Source organism: Lontra canadensis, unplaced genomic scaffold (assembly GCF_010015895.1).
Source record: "Lontra canadensis isolate GAN:19392208 unplaced genomic scaffold, GSC_riverotter_1.0 scaffold107, whole genome shotgun sequence".
NCBI lineage: Eukaryota > Metazoa > Chordata > Mammalia > Carnivora > Mustelidae > Lontra > Lontra canadensis.
The window spans coordinates 1,771,455-1,793,778 of NW_022631101.1; the positions used below are offsets into that span (position 1 = coordinate 1,771,455).

Sequence of the window (22,324 nt, forward strand, 5' to 3'; positions counted from 1 at the left end):
AGTACCTTGTACTTTCTCAAACATTTTTCCATCTCTTCCCCCGTTTTCTTACTATCACCTCCTCTAATTTACAAATGAGAAAATTAAGCTTTAGGAGGGAGGAAAGCCCCATGAACTAGGAACTATTCAGCATCATAGAAGCTTCGCGAGGACAGGCACCTTTGTGTATCTCATTCGAGCACCCAGAACAGTGTAAATAAGTGTTGTGTAATATTTATTATGCCAGACACCCCGCAGGCAACCCAAGTATTACCCCATACTTGTAAAAGTTAAGGCAAAAAGAGATGAAACTTCTTCTCCACGGCAATACAGCAAGAAAGTGATTTGAACTGAAGTGTGTTGGGCGTGAGGGCCTCTACTCTCCACTAAGTCGGTAGATCGCTTCCCATTAAGCTGTATTTCCCAGTCCTCCCTCATTGGCCCTGAGAAAGAGCGTTCGAAAACGGAGCATTTGCTCTATCAAGGAACATAGATCGTCGTGAGGGCACCTGCTGCTAAGGGCCAATCCCAATGGCCTTCCTCTTTGAATCTTTTCTTAACTTATGGCTCTTTAATGTAAAGACCCTGCTTCACTAGGTTCTTAAGGTCTGTGAGCCTTCCCGACTGCACTGGGAAGCCCGCGGTGAAATTGCCAACTTCCAGCATGATCCTTGGCACAAGGTAGGCCCTCATTAGATATGCACTGAAGAGGGAAGGGGGAAAGAGGGCCAGAAAGGAGACTGACCAGATCTCTCTTTCCTCCTGAGAACTGGCAGTTGGGGAGACCCCGCCTCCTCATTAGGATCCCCAAGCCCTGGTCAGCCGGAGCCGGTGGGGTGGGGGCGGGGCTAGGCGGGGGCGTGGCCGGCTGAAAAGGCGGGCAGCTGGCTGAGGGCTGATTGGTCGGCACTTTGGCGCGCTCCAGCAAAGGCTTTGTCAGGAGGCGCGAGGCCAAGCTCGTGCTGAGCTAGAAGCCAGGGCCCTTCTCTAGGCGCGCTTGCGCACGGCCACTTGCACCCTGCCGTTTCCCCTCTCCAGTCTCGCGCCCAGCACACCTTGGCGGGAACTGGTGGGGGCGTGGCCTGGCCTCAGGCGCTCACTTTTGCTCCCCTCCACAGGCCACCCGCAAGGAGCCTCATTCCAAGGGGATTCGCGCCCACCCCACGGCCGGGTGGGGAACGCAGTGGCCGGGGCCGGCCTGGGGCTCGCGCGCGCGGCCAGCCTCCCGGGACAGGCGCGAGACACTGTCTGATCAGGCTCCTGAGTGTGGAGCTGGCGTGAAACCAGAAGGGGGGCCTCACGCCATTTTGCACGTCCTGAGGCGGGTGCTGGAGGCCGTCCGGGAACGGGGCAGGGGACAGCTCGCCAGAGGGGAGCCTGGGGTCCGTTCAGGAGCAGCACTCTGTGGTCGCGGTCTCCCTCCGGGAGTTTCAGGGGGACAGGAAGGCAGGCGTGCCGGGGTGCTCGGAGCGAGGCAGGCCGGGGGCAGCTGAGCTGGAGTTTGGATTTGAGGCTGGGCCTAGGTTTTGGGATCCAGGCTCAAGTTTGAGACAGGGAAGGCTCTGTTTGAATAGTGTTGGGGCTTTGGGGGTCACAAGCTGTGGGATCTCTGGCTTTGTATCTAGATACAACTAGTATTGGAATCTGAAGGTGTTGGGGTTTGTGACTGGAAGTTTTCCTGTTGGAATCTGAAGATCCTGATTTTAGGATCTGGAAGTCTTAGTTTTGAATTCTGAAGTATCATTTGGGGGCCTGGGGTCTGATTTGGGAGGTTTGAAGCCTCAGTATAGACTCAGGGTCCACAATCTCAGTATAGAGTATGAGGTACGAGAGTTAGGCTCTGGAGTCACAATTTGGGACTTTGAGGATTAAATTTTAGGGCCTGGAGTCCCCACGTTGAGTTTGGGCCTTCAATTTTGGGACTCACATGTGAGATCTCAACTGTAGGGTTGGGGGGGTCACAATTGGATGGTCTGAAGTGACGGTTTGAGGATCTAGAGTTCTTTGCTTTTGGATCTGAGGTCAATTTGGGAGACTGTCGTTTGCTTTGGGGGGGCTTGGGTTTCTTTAGGGTTTGGGTTCTCTGTTAAAGTTTGTGGTCTATGGTCTTAATGGGATTGGGAGTGGGTTGCCTTTGGAGTTCAGAAGTGGACAGTTTGGGGGTCTAGAGTATCTCAGTATTAGAGTTGAGGGTTTTTAGGTTTGGGAGGACATCCTCACTGTGGGAGTTTAAAGTTGTAGTTTCGGTGTCCTAATATCTCAGTTTAGAGATCTCAAACCAGTTTTCACTGATGGTCTGACATCTCACTTATTAAGACCAAGCTCTGAAGTTAAAGTTTGGGAATTTGCTGCTTTTAGTTTTAGGTGCAGATCACAACTTGGCCCAGATTTACAACTTGGTTTTCACGGACTTCAGTTTAGAGTTTGGGGGTTTGAATTTGGTCTCTGGGCCCATATTTGTGGGGTGGTGGGGGACTCCAGGGATCTCTGAGTGCTCAAAGGAACAACATAGGGAAAATGAAGGCTACCACCATGTGGCTCATTCCTCCTGGAATCTCAGAGGTCACAGTAATAATTCTTTCTTTTTCCCTCCTTTTTGCAGATGTGGGGTTCCAGCAGACACTTGTATTCCCTTGGATGGCCCAGAGCCAGTTCCCTGGGTTCCAGTGACAGGTAAGGGCTCATCCCTGCCTATCTCCATTCTGGCTTTGGCCACTCTGGTCGCATAATAACAATAATGTTTACTGAGCACTGACTGCTTGTCAGATTCTTTGCTAAGCCCTTTTGTTTATATGATAGCGTTTAATCTTTACACCTCCACATGGAAGTAGGTGCGAATATTACCGCCATTTTCAAGATGAGAGAATTCTGAAGTGGTTGTCAAAGATCACCTCAGAGGCCTTGCAGGCTGTGACATTTGGAGCTTTGTCAATGCCCTGCCTTCCTTTCTTCTATTCGTGTATTCGTTCATCCATCAAGCAACCACCAAGTGTCAGGAATCTCCTAAGAGGGGATGTTCACAGGAGACTGAAGGTCCTATCAGATCCCTGCCCTCACCCCCAGCCTGGATAAAGAAAAGGAAGCCAAAGTTCATCTTATCCTCATTATCTTCCCAAATGATTTACTGTCCATCCAGCTCTTTATTCATTTTTTTCTTTATTCATTTTTTTAAAAAGATTTTATTTATGTATTTGACACAGAGAGAGACAGTGAGAGAGGGAACACAAGCAGGGGGAGTGGGAGAGAGAGAAGCAGGCCTACCCCCGAGCAGGGAGCCCGACACAGGGCTCGATCCCAGGACCCCGGGATCATGACCTGAGCCAAAGGCAGATGCTTAACAACTGAGCCACCCAGGCACTCCTATTCATTCATTTATTAACTCCAAAATTAAACATCTGCTTTGTTCAGATTCTCTACCTAGGTACTGTGCTCAGAAGGAACACCATGAATAAAATGAAGAATGCCCATCCCACTGCCCATTCCTCCTGGAATCCCAGAGGTCACCAACAGTGTTGGGGGGGGGTCTTCCCCCACTTTCTAGATGTGTATGTTGGGGGTTGCATCGTATTAATAAAAACTCTTAGTTGCCATGAACAGAAACCTAGCTAAAAACCAGCTTAGGCATAAAAGGAGATTCATTGGGTCCTTTAATCCAAAAATTCAGAGGCAGCAGGGTTGGCTGGTTCCAGGTGAGGATTAAATGATGTTGCCAGGAACCTGCCTCTCTGGGCTCTGCTGTTGCCCTACACTGGCTTCCTCCTCAAGCAGGTTCTCCCTTTGTGAGGGCAAGATGGCTCCCAGCAGTTCCAAAGCAACATCCTGCTAGCCTGACAGGCACAGCAGAGGGCCTCTTTCTGGGAGCATTGATTCTGATTGGCCAAACCTGGGTTATGACCCCAATCCTGAACCAATCACTGTGACTCTTCTTAGCTGGACCTTAGTTCTGTGCTGCTAGTGGAAGGGGAGGTTGGGGTCGACCTCTCTGAACCTCATGGAAGGAGAGTGGGGGAGGGGTGGCCCCAAAGGAAAGTGTTACCAGGCAAGGGGGATGACATGTCTGTCAACCAAAAGCAACAGCTTTATCAACCATAGTTAGCTAATACAATACTTCGACCCCATTCTTCAACATCCCTTATCCCTAAAAAATTCTGACAAACGACTGTCCACTTTGTCTTTAACATTTTTTAAATACTCTCAGTGTGCCAGGTCTTTCCAGACAAGACCTTTCCAGACAAGATCAAACTTTCTGGCCACTTCTATTCTATCAATGGGTTAAAAACAGCCTCAGAGAAATGAAAACATGTGTCCAGAGTTACGCAGCAAATGGCAGAGCTGGGATTCCGACCCAGGTCTGCCTTATTCAAAAAGCTGGAGCTTAAGACCAACCATGAGGCTGCCTGTTGGGATTTCCGCCTGCTTTGTCCCACTTTGGGGCAGCTCTTAGTCTTAAATCTCTGCACATGTCAAAGCCAATTAGGGCCTGGGCCTTGCTTTTCCTATATCTAATACGAGAAATTTGGACAGGCTCTTCTAGCTCCTGTAAAATAAAAGAAATAGGGAGAGTTTAGGCTGACTGGCTCAGAGAAGAGGAAACTCGGGAATTAGAATCATTTGCCATTTCAAAGGCTGAGACCATCAGAACACAAGAGCATTCATAAAATCAACAATTTTTTGTTGAACACTTACTAAGTGTTGATCATTATTCTAGGAGCTAAGGATAGAGCCAGGGCCACATATGACTTGCTTAGGCCCCAGGAAATTTTTCCTTCTTGGGCCCCTTTCTCCATTTTTTTTCAAGCTTTGTTTGTTTAAAGATTTTATTTATTTATTTGAAAGAAAGAGAGCACAAGTGGGGAGGAAGGGCAGAGGCAGAGGGAGAAGCAGGCTCCCAGCCAAGCAGGGAGACCAACGCAGGGCTCAGTCCCAGGACCCTGGGATCATGACCTGAGCTGAAGGCAGACGCTTAACCAACTGAGCCACCCAGGTGCCCAGGCCCCTTCATCTATTAAAAACATACTTTTTTTTTTTTTTAAAGATTTATTTATTTATTTATTTGACAGACAAAGATCACAAGTAGGCAGAGAGGCAGGCAGAGAGAGAGGGGGAAGCAGACTCCCTGCTGAGCAGAGAGCCTGAAGCAGGGCTCCATCCCAGGATCCTGGGATCATGACCTGAGCTGAAGGCAGAGGCCTTAATCCACTGAGCCACCCAGGCGCCCCCATTAAAAACATACTTAAAATTATAATTTACAACAACATTGACATAGCTTTTAAGAGAAATTAAAACATTTTTAGGGCACCTGGCCGGCTCAGGGAGTGGAGCACATGACTCTTGATCTCTGGGTTGTGAGTTCAAGCCCCACATTGGGTGTAGAGCTGACTTAAAAGTAAAATCTTAAAAAAGAAAATGAAATTAAGACATTTTCAGGAGCCCTTAAAAGAGGCACCAGACGTAGGCACTGTGCTTACTGCACGTAATGGATAAGTCAGTCTGGGATATAACCATTAATCAAATAGACAAAAATCTCTGCTGATGTTGATAATAAAGAAAGAAGATTTCAGATTCTGATAAATGATAGGAGGATGTGACAAAGAATATGCTTAGCTAGATCAGTTGGTCAGGAAAGTCCTCGCTAAGGAGGTTACATTTAAGCTCCGTGCTGAATGGCAAAGGAAAAACCAGCCATACAACAATCAGGGCAAAAGAACATTCCAGGTGGAAGGAATAGGAAAGGCCCTAAGGCAGAAAGAAACTTGGCCGTTTAGAGAAACAGAAAAAGGACATGTGTGGCTGGAGCTGGCCTGTTCCCTGAAGACCCAGAGGGCAGAGCTGGGGTTAGTGGGTGAAAATTACAGAAAAGAACTTGTCCCAAACTAGAACCATCCAGCAAGGAAAAGGGCAGTCTTGGGAGGAAGTGCCCAGCTCCCAGAGGCCCCGGGAGCACATCCCAAGTCCCACCTATTCAGGACTACTGCCCAGGAGATGTCAAGATTTTGTGATGTCTCGTCGTCACTGTTTTCCTCCCGCCAAATTTTTTCCCCTTCTGTGTTTGCACACAGAAGGCTCTCAGTGCTTTGCAAAACCCAGAGTAAACACCCAGTGACTACAGATGATACAAAATTCTTTTCCTCAGCCATGGTCAGGTCACACCTTGAGCTAGGACCGGACACTTTTTTCTTCCTTGCTTTCTGCGTTGTTTCTCGCTGGGGGTTCCAGGAGTCCTTCTAGAACAGAAGGGAAGCGGTATGCAAAAAGTAAATATCAGGGCTAGACAGGACGTTAGAGGTCAGCCTACCCCAGTTTTCCTCCAAAGATGGAACCCCAACATCCTTGCCCCTCGAAGTTATAGTTTCTACCAAGAGGTAACTGGAGACCAGAGATTTTTTTTTTTAATTCCTTCATCCAGCTGACAAATATATTCATATTATTTTCGAGAGGTTGTACGAATGGTATCCTCCTCTACATAAAGCCCTTTTATGGCTTCCTGCTGGTCTTCAGATAAAGGGGAAAAACTCTTCTGTACTACAAGCCTTTGAGATCCTGCCTCATCTGGCCCCTATCTTTTTCAGCCTTGTCTCACCCCATAAGATTCCTTGCCTTCTGTGCACCAGACAGGGCAGCTTTAGTTCCTTTGAGTTCTCCATGCTTCCTCGTGCCACAGGGCCTTTGCACATGTCCCCTCTATCGGAAATGTGCTTGTTCCATCTTCACCTATGCGTTTCCACTCATCCTTCAGAACCAGTTCCGGCCAGGTTTACTTCCTCAGGGAAAACGTTGTAGATTAGATCAAAGCCACCTGTTTCTAGCAGCCTTATTCTTTGTCTGCATCAGGACCAGCTCTTTGGGCATGCAAATTCCTGCAGTTACACAACCCTGTGTTTAGAAGAGCCAGATGCTTGGTTTAATGCCCCGCTCTCATCCCCTTGAAATCCTTAATTTTTAAAAAGGGGGCCCCACATTTTCATTTGCAAGGCTCCCCTCCCCAGGAAATTATATAGCCCATTCTGGTCCTAATTGGAATTTTATGTTTGTTTGTGTGACAATCTGATTAATGACTTTACCCCTGACGGTCCTTTGAGCTCTAGAAGGCACTGTATTTTGATTTTTATACTTTTATCCCTATCACCTAACACTATTCCCAGCCCATCGTAGATGCTCAATAAGTAATAGCTGAATGAGGGGTGCCTGGGTGGCTCAGTTGTTAAAGCATCTGACTTTGGCTCAGGTCATGATCCCAGGGTCCTGGGATTGAGCCCTACATTGGGCTCTCTGCTTGGCAGAAGGCCTGTTTCTCTCTCTCCCGCTCTCCCTGCTTGTGTTCCCTCTCTTATTGTGCCTCTCTCTCCCTGTCAAATAAATCAATAAATATTTTAAAAAGTAGGGGCTTCTGGGTGGCTTAGTCATTAGGCATCTGCCTTTGGCTCAGGACATGATCCTAGGGTCCTGGGTTCGAGACCCTTGTCAGGCTCCCTGCTCAGCGGGAAGCTCGCTTCTCCCTCTCCCACTGCCCCTGCTTGTGTTCCCTCTCTTGTTGTCTCTCTCTGTCAAATAAAATCTTTTAAAAATCAAATAAATAAATAAATAAATAAAATAAAATAAGAAATTGGTGAATGAGTGAGTGAGAATGATTCTTTGAGGACTTCAGGGTTTGGTTAGGGAGATAAATGCGTCTCCCACCCTGCTCCCCCATCTCCTCGAAGGCAGTGACAGTAGTTTCCCTCTCCTTCTCTGGTGTCCAGTGTAGGGTCAGCTTGTGTTTGAGTAGGAACTAAACACCTGTCTGTAATCAAGGGAGTGTTTGGGGGCGTGGCCAGGCTGCTGGTGAAAACGTATTTTAGCTGTTCAGAGCAGGGAAGGAAGGCGAAGGAGGTCACCAGAGGCTTCCTGGGGCAGGTGGCAATTGTACTGAGCCCTGAAGGGAGGCAAGACAAGGATTGGTAGAGAGAGGGTGTCCAGGCATTCCCAAAGGAGTCATGTGAGTCGTGGCAATGGTGCAGAATCTGGGAGAGAGACTCCAATGTCTTTGTGTCCCCATCTGCCGAGAGAGAGGTGGAGGTTTATGTGTGTGCAAGAGTATATTATGCATTAGAAATGCAGGGATTCAATCCTGGAAGTTATGTGTCTGCCCAGCAGTCAGCTTCTGTTGTGCCCTCATTTATTTATTTATGAAATAAGCAGTGAGTTCCCATGGTGTGCCAGACCCTGTCTGGATGCTAGAGACACAGTACCCACCTGTCCCATCCGCCCCCCAGCTCTCAGCTTGGAGCAGAGCTCAGAGAAACGCATGAGCAAGGGGCTGAGGGCCCTTAGCCGAGGTGCCTCCCCTGTCCCGTAAGGGCTGAGACCAGAATGGTCAGCCGGGCCAGGGCCTAAGGACCATTATAAGCTGCGTTAAGGTTTTCAACTTGGTCCTTAATAATGGGATGACGTCGAGAGGTTTGAAGCACTTACTAGACAACTAGAGTATCAGGCTCTGTGCTGGGCGATCTCACACACACTGGGGTGTTCAGTCCTATGTTAAAGCTCTGAGCCTCAATCAATATCCTCAGTCCCATTGCCCAGATGAGAAAACTGTGGCCAGATCCATGTTGCAGAAAACTCACCCTGACACTTGTAGACAGGATGGACTGGAGGAGGACGGGGGGAGGCTGGGAAGGCAAGGGGAACGTCCACACATGGACTGGGGCAGGGTCTAGGGCTGGATAGAAGGGACTGGAAGGGGAATGAGAAAGATCTGATGGGAACGTATGATGCCCAGGATTCTGTCTGGGGGGCATGGGGTGGGGAGCCTCTCAGAGTTGGGGAACACAGAGATGGGTGGTTTGGGGGTCAGGTGCCAACATCCTAACCAACACCAGCTCTTGGCCCCAAACAGGAGGCAGAGGAAGAATCACACCAGCAAACTCCATGAGTTGGCATTGCTGTTGCCTGTGGCCCTGAAGACGGGCACCAAGAAGCTCACCAAGGTATGGTGTTGCAGGGAGAGGAGGCAGATGTGGGAGGCAGATCTGAAAACCTCAGTAACCTTCCCTTGTCCTGGGGCCCCCACACAGACCCTTGCAGCGACAACACTGAGATGGGCACGGTCCTGCCTTGCGTGGGCCTTTCTGTGATCCCATCACAAGAAGCCTGGGGGATCCTTTCTTGCAAAGGGGGCAGGGGTAATTGGGTGGGGGGAAATGGGCAAGGAGCCAGGTAAAGGTCATCACTTTGGTGAACCAAACAGCCCTTGGTTCAAGCCCATCAGCCCCAAAACGGCAGGACTCTGGGCAGGGCTCTGGGCAGGGCTCTGGGCCTCTCGGCCTCTCAGGCATCCCATTTCTCAGCTGTAATCCGAGAAAAAATAACGTCTGCTACCCAGAGATATTGAGAGGCTCAAACGACACACTAGCTATGATGGTCTTCGAGGAAATGTCACTTCCCTCCCTGAGTCCCTTGTCCTGTGTCCTGGGGCGTCTCCTCGAGGTAGCAAGATCTAAATCTGCTCTTCGCGTCCCCAGGGGACACGTGCTGAGCTGCCGCCTCGCACCCGCCAGTGGCAACAACTTATTAAGGGACTCAGAGATCCTGAAGGCACTGTTTTCTTGCTGTAGTTCCTCTCATTCCCTCACGTATCTACTCATTCATCAGCCAGTTCTGGAAAGATGGCTGCATGGCAGAAACTGTTCTGGTTACAACGAGGGGAGGCAAAGGAACCTGAGCTCCACATCCCCAGGGAACTCGGAATGTGGTCAGGACGATAAAGATTCGAACACAGGAATGACCGACCCCCAGCTAGAACGTGCTACTTGCCTTCCAAGAGGCTCGGAAGAGTGGGTGTTTGGGGCAAGATCCAGACCTTTGGGTGCAGATCCTCACCCTCACCTCCTTGGGGCCTCCCACCTTCCATCGATCACCAGGTCACGTTAATTCTCCAAGCACCTCGTGGCTGTTGATGCTGTGTCCTACCTTCCTGTGGCCTCTCTAGCAAAGGGCCACAAACCCAGCAGCTTGAAACAACATGAATTTATTCGCGCACGGTGTGGAGGGCCTCGGTCCAAAATCGGCCACAGGGTCCTTCTCGGAGGCTCCCAGGGAGAATCTGTCTCCTTTCCCTTTGCAAACTTCCAGAAGCCGACTGTGTTCTTTGGCTCACGGCCCCTTCAAGGCCAGCAGTGGAGCACCTTCCAGGCTCTCTCCATCCTCACCTTGCCTTCCCTGCCTTCGATCCTCCTACCTCCCGTTTGTAAGGACCCCTGGGACCCCAGTGGGCCACTCAGTCACACCTCCCGAGTCCCCTTTGACATATTTGGCAGCATGTTCGCAGGCCCCCTCTGTCCTCAAACATCCTATGTAGTGTGCATAGATACTGAGATCCACTCCTGGGAGGTGGAGGGGTGGAGACGACTGGGAGACAGTCCCGGCCCCGAAGGAGTGACCGTAGATTCCGGTGACAGGTGACATTTCATGCATGACCGCATGACGACATCTCGTGGAATTCTCCCCAGGCCTCAGGCTGCTTTAGTGACCATTGATCCTCTGAAGTCTTAAGGACCCTCTTCCACCCCCTTCATCCTTCCTTGGGTTCAGTCTAGGTCTCCTGCTCCACGGACAGCGTGCGTCCCTGCCAGTCCCCAGGCTCCCCCTCAACACACCTGCCTGGATGGCGTCACCACGACTTGTCACAGGGCTGGGTGATGTGCTCCGTCTGATGCTCCATGAATGAACTGAGCTGTTACGTATTGCCTTTCCTGTGTTTGAGATTTGGGGTGCGGCTTAGGTCTGGGGCGTCCTTCCTCGCAGTTCTGACTCACGAAGTGCCTCCTGGCCCGTGTGGTCCTGTGGCTTCTCTATCTGACCATTCTCTACTGCGAGGAGAGGGGTCCTGCTGCCCAGAAGGACACGGCTGGTTCCGATCCGTCCCACTCCAAAGGCCCACATCCTCAGCCGCTTGCGCTTGGTCGCTGAGCGCTCCACAGGTGTTTGTCGAATGAATGAATGAGTGAGCGAATGAATGAGTTGCCTCATCTCAGACGGTCGTGGGACCTGTCGATCTTGCCTTCAGAAGGTCTCTGGGATCTGAACCTCTGGCATAGCCCCCAAGCTAACCTTCCCAAACCTTCGGTCTTGGACTCTGAGATGATGCCCGATGGCCTTCTGCATAAAACCTTTACGCTCCTACTAATCACATTTCAAATCACTTGACCGTTTACGAACACTCAGTGCCGTGAGTGCCGATCGCAGGCCAAGCCTGGGGTTAGAGATAAAAGATTTGCTCTTGTGAACACACCGTCCACTTCTCCAAGTTAGAAAAGGGCCTCATTTAGTCCTTTGAGAACCTTGAAAGCGCTCTCGTTCGATCATCGACATAGTATTTATTAAGAAACCAGCGTACCAAGACCTGTGCTGGGCGGTTTCACACACGCTCCTTTATTCCGTCCTAAGGATAATCCGGTGAGCCTCACTGAATGACCTCACTCCCATTGCCCAGATGAGAAAACTGAGGCTCAAAGAGGTAAAACAGCCTGCTCCTGATACACAGCCAGGAAGTGGCGGGTTGGATCCAGGTCCTTCCAAAGTCTCCTGCTTGTGTCACATTCCTTAGTTAGATTATAGCTCCTTTCCATGGATCAGGTCACATCGTTTCAGCGACCGTTGGGACTTTAGTTTATGGAACGGTTTCACACAAGCCCCTTTGTGGGACCATGTTTCCTGACCTAGGGTTCGGAAGATTACTGCTAACCATTTTATTGGTGTTCTAGGGATCTAGTTCAATCCAAGAAATACTGGTACTCTTCCTTACCTCTTCACCAGGCTAATTCCTGTCGTTCTTTTTTTTTTTTTTTTTTTTTTTTTTTAAGATTTTAGTTATTTATTTGACAGACAGGGATCACAAGTAGGCATAGAGGCAGGCGGAGAGAGAGGAGAAAGCAGGCTCCCGGCTGAGCAGAGAGCCCGATGTGGGGCTTGATCCCAGGACCCTGGGATCATGACCTGAGCCGAAGGCAGAGGCTTCAACCCACTGAGCCACCCAGGCGCCCCTAATTCCTGTCATTCTTCAGGTCTCTGCTTAAATGCTGGAGGCTTGGGGGCCCCTGGGTGGCGCAATCGGTTAAGCGTTCAACTCTTGGTTTCAGTTCAGGTCTGATCTCAGGGTCGTGAGATTGAGCCGCAGGTTGGGCTCCAGGCTCAACGGAGGGTCTGCTTGGATTCTCTCTCTCTCCCTCTGCCCCTTCCCCATCTCTAAAATAAATAAATCTTTAAACACAATAAATGCTGGGCACCTTGGTGACTTAGTCGGTTAAGCAGCTGCCTTTGGCTCAGCGCATGTTCCTAGGGTTCTGGAATCGAGCCCACATCAGGCTTCCTGCTCAGCAAGGAGTCTGCTTGTCTCTCTCTCTCTGCTGGTCCCCGCATTGTGCTCTTTCTCTCCCTCAAATAAATAAAATCTTTAAAAAAAAAAAAAACTGCTGGAGGTCTTTCCAGACACTCAAGTCCAATTTCAGAAACTCTTGTTACGTTCTTATTCATAATGTTGGCCGCACCGTTGATAATTCTATATGACTTATGAGTTTATTAAGGGCCGCTGTCCTCACTAGATTAAAAATTCCATGAAGGTGGGGCGCCTGGGTGGCTCAGTGGATTAGGCCGCTGCCTTCGGCTCAGGTCATGATCTCAGGGTCCTGGGATCGAGTCCCGCATCGGGCTCTCTGCTCAGCGGAGAGCCTGCTTCCCTCTCTCTCTCTCTCTCTCTCTGCCTGCCTCTCTGTCTACTTGTGATCTCTCTCTGTCAAATCAATAAATAAAAAAAAAATCTAAAAAAAAAAAAATTCCATGAAGGTAAACAAAGGTATGTCTGGTTCACCCCTATGTCCCTGGCCCTCAGTGGGTAGAAGTCTCATTTAGCTTTGTGTCTGCAATACAGACCTGGTACTTGGCAGCCTGCTGGGCAGAAGGCATTGTGCTCCATGCTACGGAGATCACTCTTCAGTGATCAGGGGCTAAGCTACCTCTTGATTCTAGGAGCTCAAGATACAGAAATCACTTAGCCACAGGCTCTACTCTCAAACTAGTTCGAGGTCAATGAGAGAGAATAACTCATGAACAGGTCATTAGGCCAGGACATTGCAAGGGTGCTGAGGAGGGACATCTGACTCAGGGAGGTGGGAAAGCTTCTGGAAGGGGAGACCACTGGGCTAAGGCTCAGGGGAGGAGAAGCTAGTGTGGGATTCTGAAGAGGGAAGAGGAGGGCTTTGCAGATAGAGAATACAGCCTGTGCAAAGGGCCAGGGGTGGGAAGCCAATGTGTGTTGAAAAACTAGGCCAGGAGGCAGGCAGACCTGAGTTCAGATCTCAGCTCTGCCACTTCCTCTCTAACCTTAGCAAGTCACGCTAGCACTCCAAGCCTCGGTTTCTTTAGCTGCAACAGACTTCTTCCTGAGCTGCAGCAAGGTCTAAACAGAATAAGGAATATCTCTGCCCCTGGAAGGATTATCAGGCTGAGGAATGGGCTCCTGCAGCCTTTCTGTCTCTGGTCCCCCACAGCCTCGCATGGTCTTGGGCCCCCATTCCTGTGCTTAGCCCTGTCTTTCTTTTGGGGGCAGAAGGAGATTTTGCTGCATGTCCTGCATTACATCCAGCACCTCCAGAGAAGCATTGATGTGGCCAAGACCTTGCTCAAATTCCACACCACCAATAGGGAAGGCGGACTCCGGGGTAAGTAAATTCAGTCACCATTCCCAGGGTCTGCTCTCCACCAAGGGAGAGCCATCAGGGACACCAAGTGACACCGATGAGCCCCAGTCCTGGGGATCTCAGAGCCAGGCAGAGCGGACAGAGTCAGAGAGATGGGCCTGATGCTGTTAACTCCGAGCAGGGTGTCTGGGGCCTCGCGATGGGCCAGGGAGGACGGTAGCCCGAGGGAGCCCCGGCAGGCAGGAGGCGCCGTGAGCAGGAGCGCGCCAGCATGGGAAGACGCGCGTGGAATGTCTAGGGCAGGCCGGCAGCCAGTGTGCACAGAGGGACCACGTAACATCAGCTCAACGTGAGCAGGCTCGCGAACCAGATCCTGACGCAGATGCGTGTCTTAAGACCTTAACCTCCCCGTGCCTCAGTTTGCTCAACTGCACAATGAAGCCGATACTAGTACGCTCGACCCTGGAAGAACACAGGCTTGAGCTGCATGGGCCCAAGTTACACGCAGTGGTTCTTAGATAAATCCAGTACAGTCCTGTAAATGTCTTTTCTCTTCCTTATGCTTTCAACCCTTGCTTTTCTCTAGCTTACTTGACTGTAAGAATATAGTATATAACACGGGATATCCAAAATACAGGCTAATCGCCCGTTTGTGTTATTGGTAAGGATTCTCGTCAACAGTAGCCTATTCATTGTTAAGTTTTTGGAGGGTCGGAATTAGATGTGGATTTTCCACAGCGCAGGGCTTGGCTAAGGAGGGAGATGAAGGTGAGAATTCCCGAAGGACTTTAAAAAGCCGGGGAAAGCTATGATCAGGTATTTTTTAAGAAAGAGATACCTGGTGTCTAGTGAGCTGAATTGGTTATTAAGGGAGAAACTGGAGTCAGGGAGGTCAGTGAGGAGGCCTTTAGGAGGGATCTGGACCTGAGACAGGCCGGTCTCGCATGGAGGGTGAGGCTCGGGACAGAAGTGGCACCTTTGGGTGACATTGAGGATGGAGAACTGAGAGGCCTGATGGCGAGGCCCCTGGGTGAGCCAGGATGGACCGTGGAGCCCTCGCTGCCCTGAGGACGGTAGGAGGAGGAATTGGTTTGGGATGGGGATGATGGTGGGGAAAGCATTTGGGAAAGCTTTGAGTCTGTCTTCCTTCTTGGCAGACCCCAGATGGCCCTGGGGGAACCTGAGTTTTCGCCAGGGAACCGCTGCCACCTGGCGATGTGACCTCAGACCAGCCCAGGCTCCTCCGGGAGCTCAGTTGCCACATCTGTAAAGTCATCTCGGGGACCGTGGCCACCCCCTTAGCCCTCTGCCCGCGATTGGGAAGTGCGGGCATCTGACCTGACTTTTCCGCCCTATGCAGGGCTGGGTCGGAACTGGGGCTCAGGCCCTGCACGGCGGAGACACTCCACCCCCTCGAGTTCCCCGCATTCTCACAAGTCCCGTCTTCAGGGAGCCTGTCGGAAACCCCGCAAGAAGAACCCCACTGGATTGTCAGGTATGAGCCAGGCGGAACAGGAAGCCAGGTCCCGTGGGAGCGAAGTTTCTTTTCCAGAGCCATTCTCACTCCAGGGCAGCCCAGGCAGCTACCCAGAGCCCCTGACCGCGCCTTACAGTGAGACTTACTTTGTCCGACGTCCCGGGCCTTGATCCCTCTCTCCCTAGCCCTGAGGACTGGCATGGTTGCTCTCCTGCTCTGAGCCTCAGCGTCCGGGGCTGGACCACAGGCTGGTGTTCAGGATTGGGAGCCTGTGCGCATACCCCGCGGCAACGCTGAGCGGAGAGGCTCCCGGTCAGGGCTCCGTGAGGGGAGATGCTGTTGCCATTTACTGTCATCAGTCCCGGGCCAGAGCATCAGGGAGCACGGGCTGATGAAAGGACCCACGTGTGGACAGCAAGCATCCCCAGGCCAGCCTCCGCCCTGCTGCTAACTCGCCATGTGTCCCTTCGCTTCTGCAGGCCTCAGTTGCCCCGTCTTGAAAATGGGAGTTGTACCTAATCAGTGCTTTCCAGTCCTGGCTGCGTACCTCCTGAATCATCCAGGGGACTGTGAAAAATGCCTATGCCTGAGCCTCACACCCAGAAAGTCACGTTCCAGGGGCCTGGGGTGCAACCTGGGCATCAGTATCTTTCCCAGAGCTCCCAAGATGACTCGAACGTGTGGGCAGGGGCAGGGAGCCTCGGCTGAGGTGATCTCTTGCTGAGGATCTGGGCTTACCGGGGAAGGGCTGGTGAGCGACCAGGCCCGGCGGGGCCCGGAGCAAAGAGGCCCTCCTCCCCAGCCGTGCGCTGCCCCCTCTGACGCTCGTCTCTCTGCTCCCCCAGAACGCCAGAGCCGGGCCCAAAACCCGCGCCGCTGTCTGGCCCTGGACAAGCTCAAGAAGTGGGTGGCCCTGTCTCCAGAGCAGCAAGGAAGGAACACGGGGGGGACTGCCACCCCTTCAAGACATGCCAGCTCCTGCTGTCACCCCAAAGTTGCATCATCGCTGCCTCAAGGTGACAGGAAGGGAGGACGGTCCCGGCTGACGCTGCTGGACATGGCTGAGAACAGCAGCCACTGTGACTGCTCAGGTCGCTGTCTTCCCTCGCCGTTAACTTGGTCCCTTCTCCACTCCTTGGCAGGCACCCACAGCGTCCCCAGCCTGGGCCCAGTAGCTGGGGCCTCCGCTGTAGGCAAAAGGGACGCTGTCTTGGGCCTCCTTCCCATCGTCACCGTCCTCCTTTTAGGTCCCTTTGTGGGTGGCAGGGTGCTGCAGCGTCATCGTGGCTCTGGTGCAAGGCTGTGGGTCACAGAACCGGGGGAAGACAGGTGATGGCTCCTGTGACTCCCGTCCCTGGGCCACCTTGAAAAGGCGTGGTGACGCACCCAGTAGAGCACCGAGTGAGATGGGGGTAGCTGGCGGGCGAGGGAGGCCCTGAGCCATCCTGCCCCCATCTGTTCATCTGGTCCCTGCTTCCCAAGCGTCTCGGGGCGAGGCCATGTGCCAGTGCTGCTGCCATAGTCCAGTGAAGGAGCACAGAGAGACCCAGACTTCCCGCGGTCACTGAGGAGGCCGTGGGGGCCCAGAGGAAGCACGCGCCCCACCTGGAAAGGGAGGGCTTTTCGGCTTTTCCGCTAGTTGTGTGACCTCGTGGGAGGTCACACAACTATTTGGTATCTCAGGGTCTCAGTTTGCTTAACTGTAAAATGGGCGTAATAACGGTACCCTCTGGCCAAGGGCTACTGACTCATATACAAACAGCCCCAAACCGTGCCGGCAGGGCGAGCTCCCCATACTTGTTTGCTCTCGTCAGCTTCCTCGACAGTATTCAGGATTTGAGCTCCCTCACAGATTCTGAGAGTGATGTGGGGTTCCAAAAATGAAACCAATGGGGTCATTCAGAGCACCCCATAGTCTCATGCAGAGGCCCTGCAGCCCAAGGTCTTTCGAGGATGTGAGAGAGAGAGGCCGTGGCAGACCGGGGCTCCTCTCCATCTGGGTATCAGGATTCATTCCAGCCACAGGAGTAAGCATCCTGACTTGCCCTCCCTTCCCCCCAGGGTGCTGTTGCCGAGCCAGTGCCCAGGGTGATGGCCTCTACCAAGCCTTTAAGGCCCAGCAAGGGGCTGAGCGGATCCACTTTCTCAACAGGACCCAGCCCTGTCCCAGGTAAGGGAACCCCAAAGGCTCTGAGTGGGGGAGGCTGGGGGGGTCCAGTCTGGCATGGCTGAGGGGTGGGTGGTGAGAAATGAGGTCGATGGACATCGGCGCCGGTGTCTGCGGAGAGGGCACCGCAGGACCAGCAGAGCCTAGCTTTGGGGCTGCTGGCCCAGGGCTGTGGCCCGCCTACTGGCCTCCCTGCCTCCGGTCTCACACCTCCAGCCTGTCCTCCCTAGCTGCCAGAGTGTCTTTTCTAGCCCCGGACCTCGGTCACGTCAGTTCATGGCTTTTAGGCCTCCCTTCATGCCCATGGGACGGAGGCCCCGTACCTCCGTCGGCACCCGAGAGCTTCTCTGGCCCCGACTCATCTTAACAGCCCCCTCCCCTGCCCCAACCCCACGAACTTGACCTGAAACACCACCACAGCTTTGCCGCTCCTCGGTAGCCATGGCCTCGTGCCCTCCAGAATTTTCACCCCTGATCCCTCTTCCTGGCAAGCCTGTCTCCCTCGTCCCCCAAGAAGACCGCCACCCTTCAGGCTGAGCTCAGTGTGGTCCTCCTGGAACACAGCCCGTCACAGCCCTGCACCCCTCAGCCTGTGCCTCTCCTCCCCAGCCCGAACCCCCTTGAGGGCAGGCGTCTCAGCTGAGCTTTCCACCGCCCCCCCAACACCCCCCTCCCAGCAGCCAGCACAGAGCAACCCCAGCAGGCCACACCAAGACACGCTGGGGGTAACGGCTGGGCTTGGGGCCATAGAGCAGTTCCTGGCCCAGGGCTTCCGGTCTGCCTCTCGAATTCCATCTCTCGCAGGCAGAAGCTGGTGTTCTACGATTCCAGCGAGGATCCGGACAAGGAGTCCCCAGATGCTGACCCTTGGCTTCCTGCCTGGACCCCGGAGGGCAGCCCCCCTGGTGACTGAAATTCCTTGTCTCCTCCTTGTAGGCTGGTGTGGGGCCTTTCCTGCTCACTTCCCTCTGAGCAGCCCTGTGGTGGGAGGAAAGAAGGACAGGGACTCGAGGTGTGCCTAGCACAGGGCTGTGTGAGCGGCTGGCCGTCGCCGCGGCAGACAGTGCTGGCCAACCATCACTCCTGTGGAGCCCAGACGCTGCCTCAGAATCTTTCCTAACATAGAGCTCCAGGGAGCTACAGTCAGTCTGTCAGATGTAGCAGAGCAGACACTGATTTTTCTGTCTTCGTTCGTCCTTGACGTGACGCCAGGCATCGCGTCTCTTCTTTTCCTTTACAAAGCCCTCAAAATGAGTGGTCCACAGAGTCACCCTTCCGCCGCATCTAACACCATCTCAATGCCGGCCACTGCACTGCTGGGAGAGACAGTCATTTCTTTTTTCTTTTTAATTTTGTTTATTTATCTGACAGAGAGAGATCACAAGTAGGCAGAGAGGCAGGCAGAGAGAGAGAGGGAAGCCAGCTCCCTGCTGAGCAGAGAGCCCGATGCAGGGCTCGATCCCAGGACCCTGAGATCATGACCCGAGCCAAAGGCAGCAGCTTAACCCACTGAGCCACCCAGGTGCCCGAGACAGTCATTTCTGACACGTCCTCAAGCCTGATGCTTCCTTTCCAGGGAGCCCGCTGGCCTTGGGGCCTCCCCAGATCAACAACTGCACCGTGTCAGGCCACCCGAGTGCGATCCTAGGACTCAGCCCCTCCCTCTTCAGCTCCCCAGGAAAGCTGCCTCCAGAGCAGATCCTGGGGGATGGCACGGAGTTCCTGACCCAAGGTGAGCTCCTGGGGCCGGACCCGATGCTTGGTCTATTCAGGAAACATATGATGATACCCACCAAGTGTGCTGCCTTGGGCTCAGCCGTCCTGGGTGCCCCGGGGTGGGCGGAGGCAGTCCCAGGCCAGCACCGTGAGGGGGAGGCTCCTGGAGCCCACATCAGGGACCCACCCCCTCTGCTCAGCGTGGAGATGCCCCAGGGGTGCTGGCTCATGAGCCAAATTTGGTCCTGGGACAGGAGATCCCAAAGCAGAGACCTGGAGAAGGGCACTGGGGCCACCTGGGCCAGCAGGAGGGAAGCCTTTCTGCTCCAGCCACTGCCCGCTCTCCCTCCCTGACAGCTCTCTTCGAGGACGTGTTCCTAGATCCCGAGTCTTTGCCTACTGAAGGTGTGCTTGAGGCGCTCCAGGACGAGGTAGGCAGCTGGTCCGCCCTTCGTTCCACACGCACCGCTTTCCTGCTTCATGGACTCCCCCATCCCTGCAAGCGGGTAGCCGCCTCCCCCCACCCAACCCGCTCACTGTCCGTCTGCTCGTCCTTCCAGACACTCACTGAAAACAGCAGAATGAGCCCAGAAACACTCAGTGGCAAAGAGCCTCCCTCCTGGGGCTGACCTGTCGCCGCTGCCCTCCCCCGGGGGGCTCACCGCCCAGCGGACGAAGGGGCAGCCCCAGCTCGGGTCCCCACACGAATGGGCCTCCACCTCCACCAGCTCCTCCAACCAGGGCCCGAATCTGCGGCAGAAACAAAAATAGCCCCTCTCGGCAGAGCTCTGAGGCGGCGCTGGGCAGGGTGCTGGGTGCTTCTCCACCCCATGAGGCATGTGGCGGGACCCCCGCACTCTAAGTGAACTTGGTGCTCAGAGAAGTTACCACTTGACGGGGACGTCACGGCTGCTGACCCGATGATATTAAGAGCTACTGGCCCGGAACAGGGAGGAGGGCAGTGAGCCCCTGAGCCCCAGCCAACGCCCCCCCCGTCCCCGCCGACCCATTGTGGGGCTCTATGGACACTTGCATGGACGTCCAGGGACTGTTTGGATGAGGTTGTCTTAAATTCGAGCTCTGGTGACCGGTGAGTGGGGACATGAAGGGACGCTGTGGTCTCCCCTCACGTCTCTCGTCTTTCCCCTTCACCAGGAGATGCCCCCAGCGCCCCCCGAAGACCCCGCAGACTCCCACAGCCTGTGCCAGTCCTCCGTGTCGCTGGACCACTGCTACCTGTCGCTGAGCGAGAACAGCAAGGCGCCGTCCGGCTCCAGCTCCAGCTGGGAGGGCTCGGAGGCCGAGTCAGTGTGGAGGCGGCAGGAGGTGAGGGCGGGACAGCTGGCGGCCAGGTGGGTCCCCCGCCTCCAGCCAACGCTCACCTCCCCAACCCCCACGACCCCGACGCAGGACGCTCAGGCCAACCCCAAGGGCCCACCGTCCTCCAGCGACGAGGACGGGGACTACACGTGGACCCCCACGCGGCGGGCCGCCAGCCTGCCCGTGGCTGGGAGGAAGGTCAGGAAGGGCCCCTCGAAGTCCAAGGAAAACAAGAAAGCCCCCTGCCCGACCCAGACGAAGAAAAAGTGCGTCAACGGCTTTATCATGTTCTGCAGGATGAACCGGAAGCAGTATATCCGGTGGGTGGGGGTCCCTCTGGGCCCTGGGTTGTGGGGCCCGACCTTCACTGTCACCGCCCCCTCTGCCGCCCCCACCAAGAGCTTGGTCCCCCAGCATCTTACCTGGTCCCCTTGCATTGGTCAAGCCCCGCGAATTATACACAACAAAACCCCACTCAGACTTAAGGAAAAAGGAAAGCGGCTCCGGTAGCCTGAGAGGGGAGGACGTCGACGGCCTTCAGGTGGGGCTGGGCCCAGGGCTCAGACCATGGCGCCTGGCCGTGGGCCCATCTCTCTGCCCTGCTCTTCTGGGTTGGCTTTGTCCTCAAGCACGTGGGGTGGGGTTGGTGAAGGGTCACCCCAGGGCTTGGGTCCAGCGACCCTGGGGGAGGAGAGCTCCTCGTCTCCCACCAAAGTTCTTGGGGCTGACTTGATAGGTCGGGCAAGACCTGAAGAGCTGGTGTCCTGACTGGAAGACAGGGGTCCCCTCCGGGTCCCGAGATTCAGTGTCCCCTTCCCGACAACCCGTCCGTCCAGCTCCGTTCTTTGACACCCGGGCTCCAGAGGGTGTATCCTGAGGCCCTACAGGCCAAAGTGGGTAGAAAAGATCTGAGTTCTCAGGCGGGGAACCGAGGCCCTGAGAGGACAGGGGAACCTCCTGTGGCCAGACGGGCAGCCTTTGCCCGAACGGGCTGCCCTCTCCTCACCTCCTCCCTCCTGTCACAGAGCCTGTCCCGGGACCGCTTCCACGGCCGCCACCAAGGAGCTGGCCCAGCTGTGGCGGGTGATGACCCAGCAGGAGCGGAGACCATATTGGTGAGGAGCCCCTGCCCAGGGGGCGGGGGGGCGGGGCAGCGGGGCCTCCCGGGCTCTGGTCGCCTGCTATGATTTTCATGGTATTGGAAACAGGTTGGAGTTTATTGTTGGGGTGGAAGACTTGGGTGTTGCCACTCTTATGAGATAGTTGGGGGTGACAGAGGTCGGGAGCTCGACCTGGGGAGCTTAGAAGGGCAAATAGCCCAATTCTAGCTTTAGACCCCCTTTGCCCTTCCTGCTACGGGAAGTTTCTCAGAGCAGGACGCCGGGTCTTATTTCCCTGTTACTCCCACTCCCCTCCCCGCCCCCCCTTCACCCCCTTCCCCCCCCCACCTGCTCAGAGCTGCCACCTGCCCCTCTCTCATTGGCCCCTGAGACACACAGCCCACGTGCACACTTAACAGATCTCACAGGAGCGTGGGGCCCAGCCCCCCTGTACAGACGGGGGCCTCTGGGCTCTGGGGTGGTTGGGGGGAGACGGCCGCCCTGGGGGACAGGGAAGGCATGACTGCCAGTGGCCCCTTCTCCCCCAGCATCAAAGCCCGCAGGTTTAGCGTCCAGCACAACCGGATCGTGAAGCAGGACAGCTCCAGCAGCGAGGACGAGGCCTGGGGGACCCCCAAGCCCTTCTACCAGCTGCTGGCGGAGAAGGCCCGCCGTTCCCCAGACCTGGCCCCTCTCCTGCCCCCTCAGCACCACTGAGAGGGTAACCCTGCCGCACCCCTCCTCCCTCCTGGGCCTCACCCCTCCCAAAGCAGGCTGGGAGGAGCCGTCCTGATGGCCCCCACTGCTATGTGCGTTTGCCTGGTGTTGGGGCCACCGGAACTCGCCCGCAGACGCCACTGCCCTGCCCGCAGCCCCTCCCTTGCCTGGGTGC

General features: G+C 54.4%; 1 protein-coding gene across 1 annotated transcript; it reads left to right on the top strand.

Annotated features, from left to right (window-relative positions):
• The first annotated feature begins 1,065 nt into the window (after positions 1–1,065).
• Positions 1,066–22,265, top strand: BHMG1 (basic helix-loop-helix and HMG-box containing 1). Its single transcript, XM_032839184.1, has 14 exons — positions 1,066–1,300; positions 2,582–2,652; positions 8,855–8,945; positions 13,562–13,673; positions 15,013–15,147; positions 15,975–16,220; positions 17,191–17,299; positions 18,101–18,201; positions 18,873–19,028; positions 19,370–19,443; positions 20,168–20,338; positions 20,423–20,652; positions 21,358–21,447; positions 21,981–22,265. Exons 2-14 carry the CDS (start codon positions 2,582–2,584, stop codon positions 22,147–22,149), a joined length of 1,755 nt encoding a protein of 584 aa, XP_032695075.1. The 5' UTR covers positions 1,066–1,300; the 3' UTR covers positions 22,150–22,265.
• Positions 22,266–22,324: the final 59 nt, after the last annotated feature.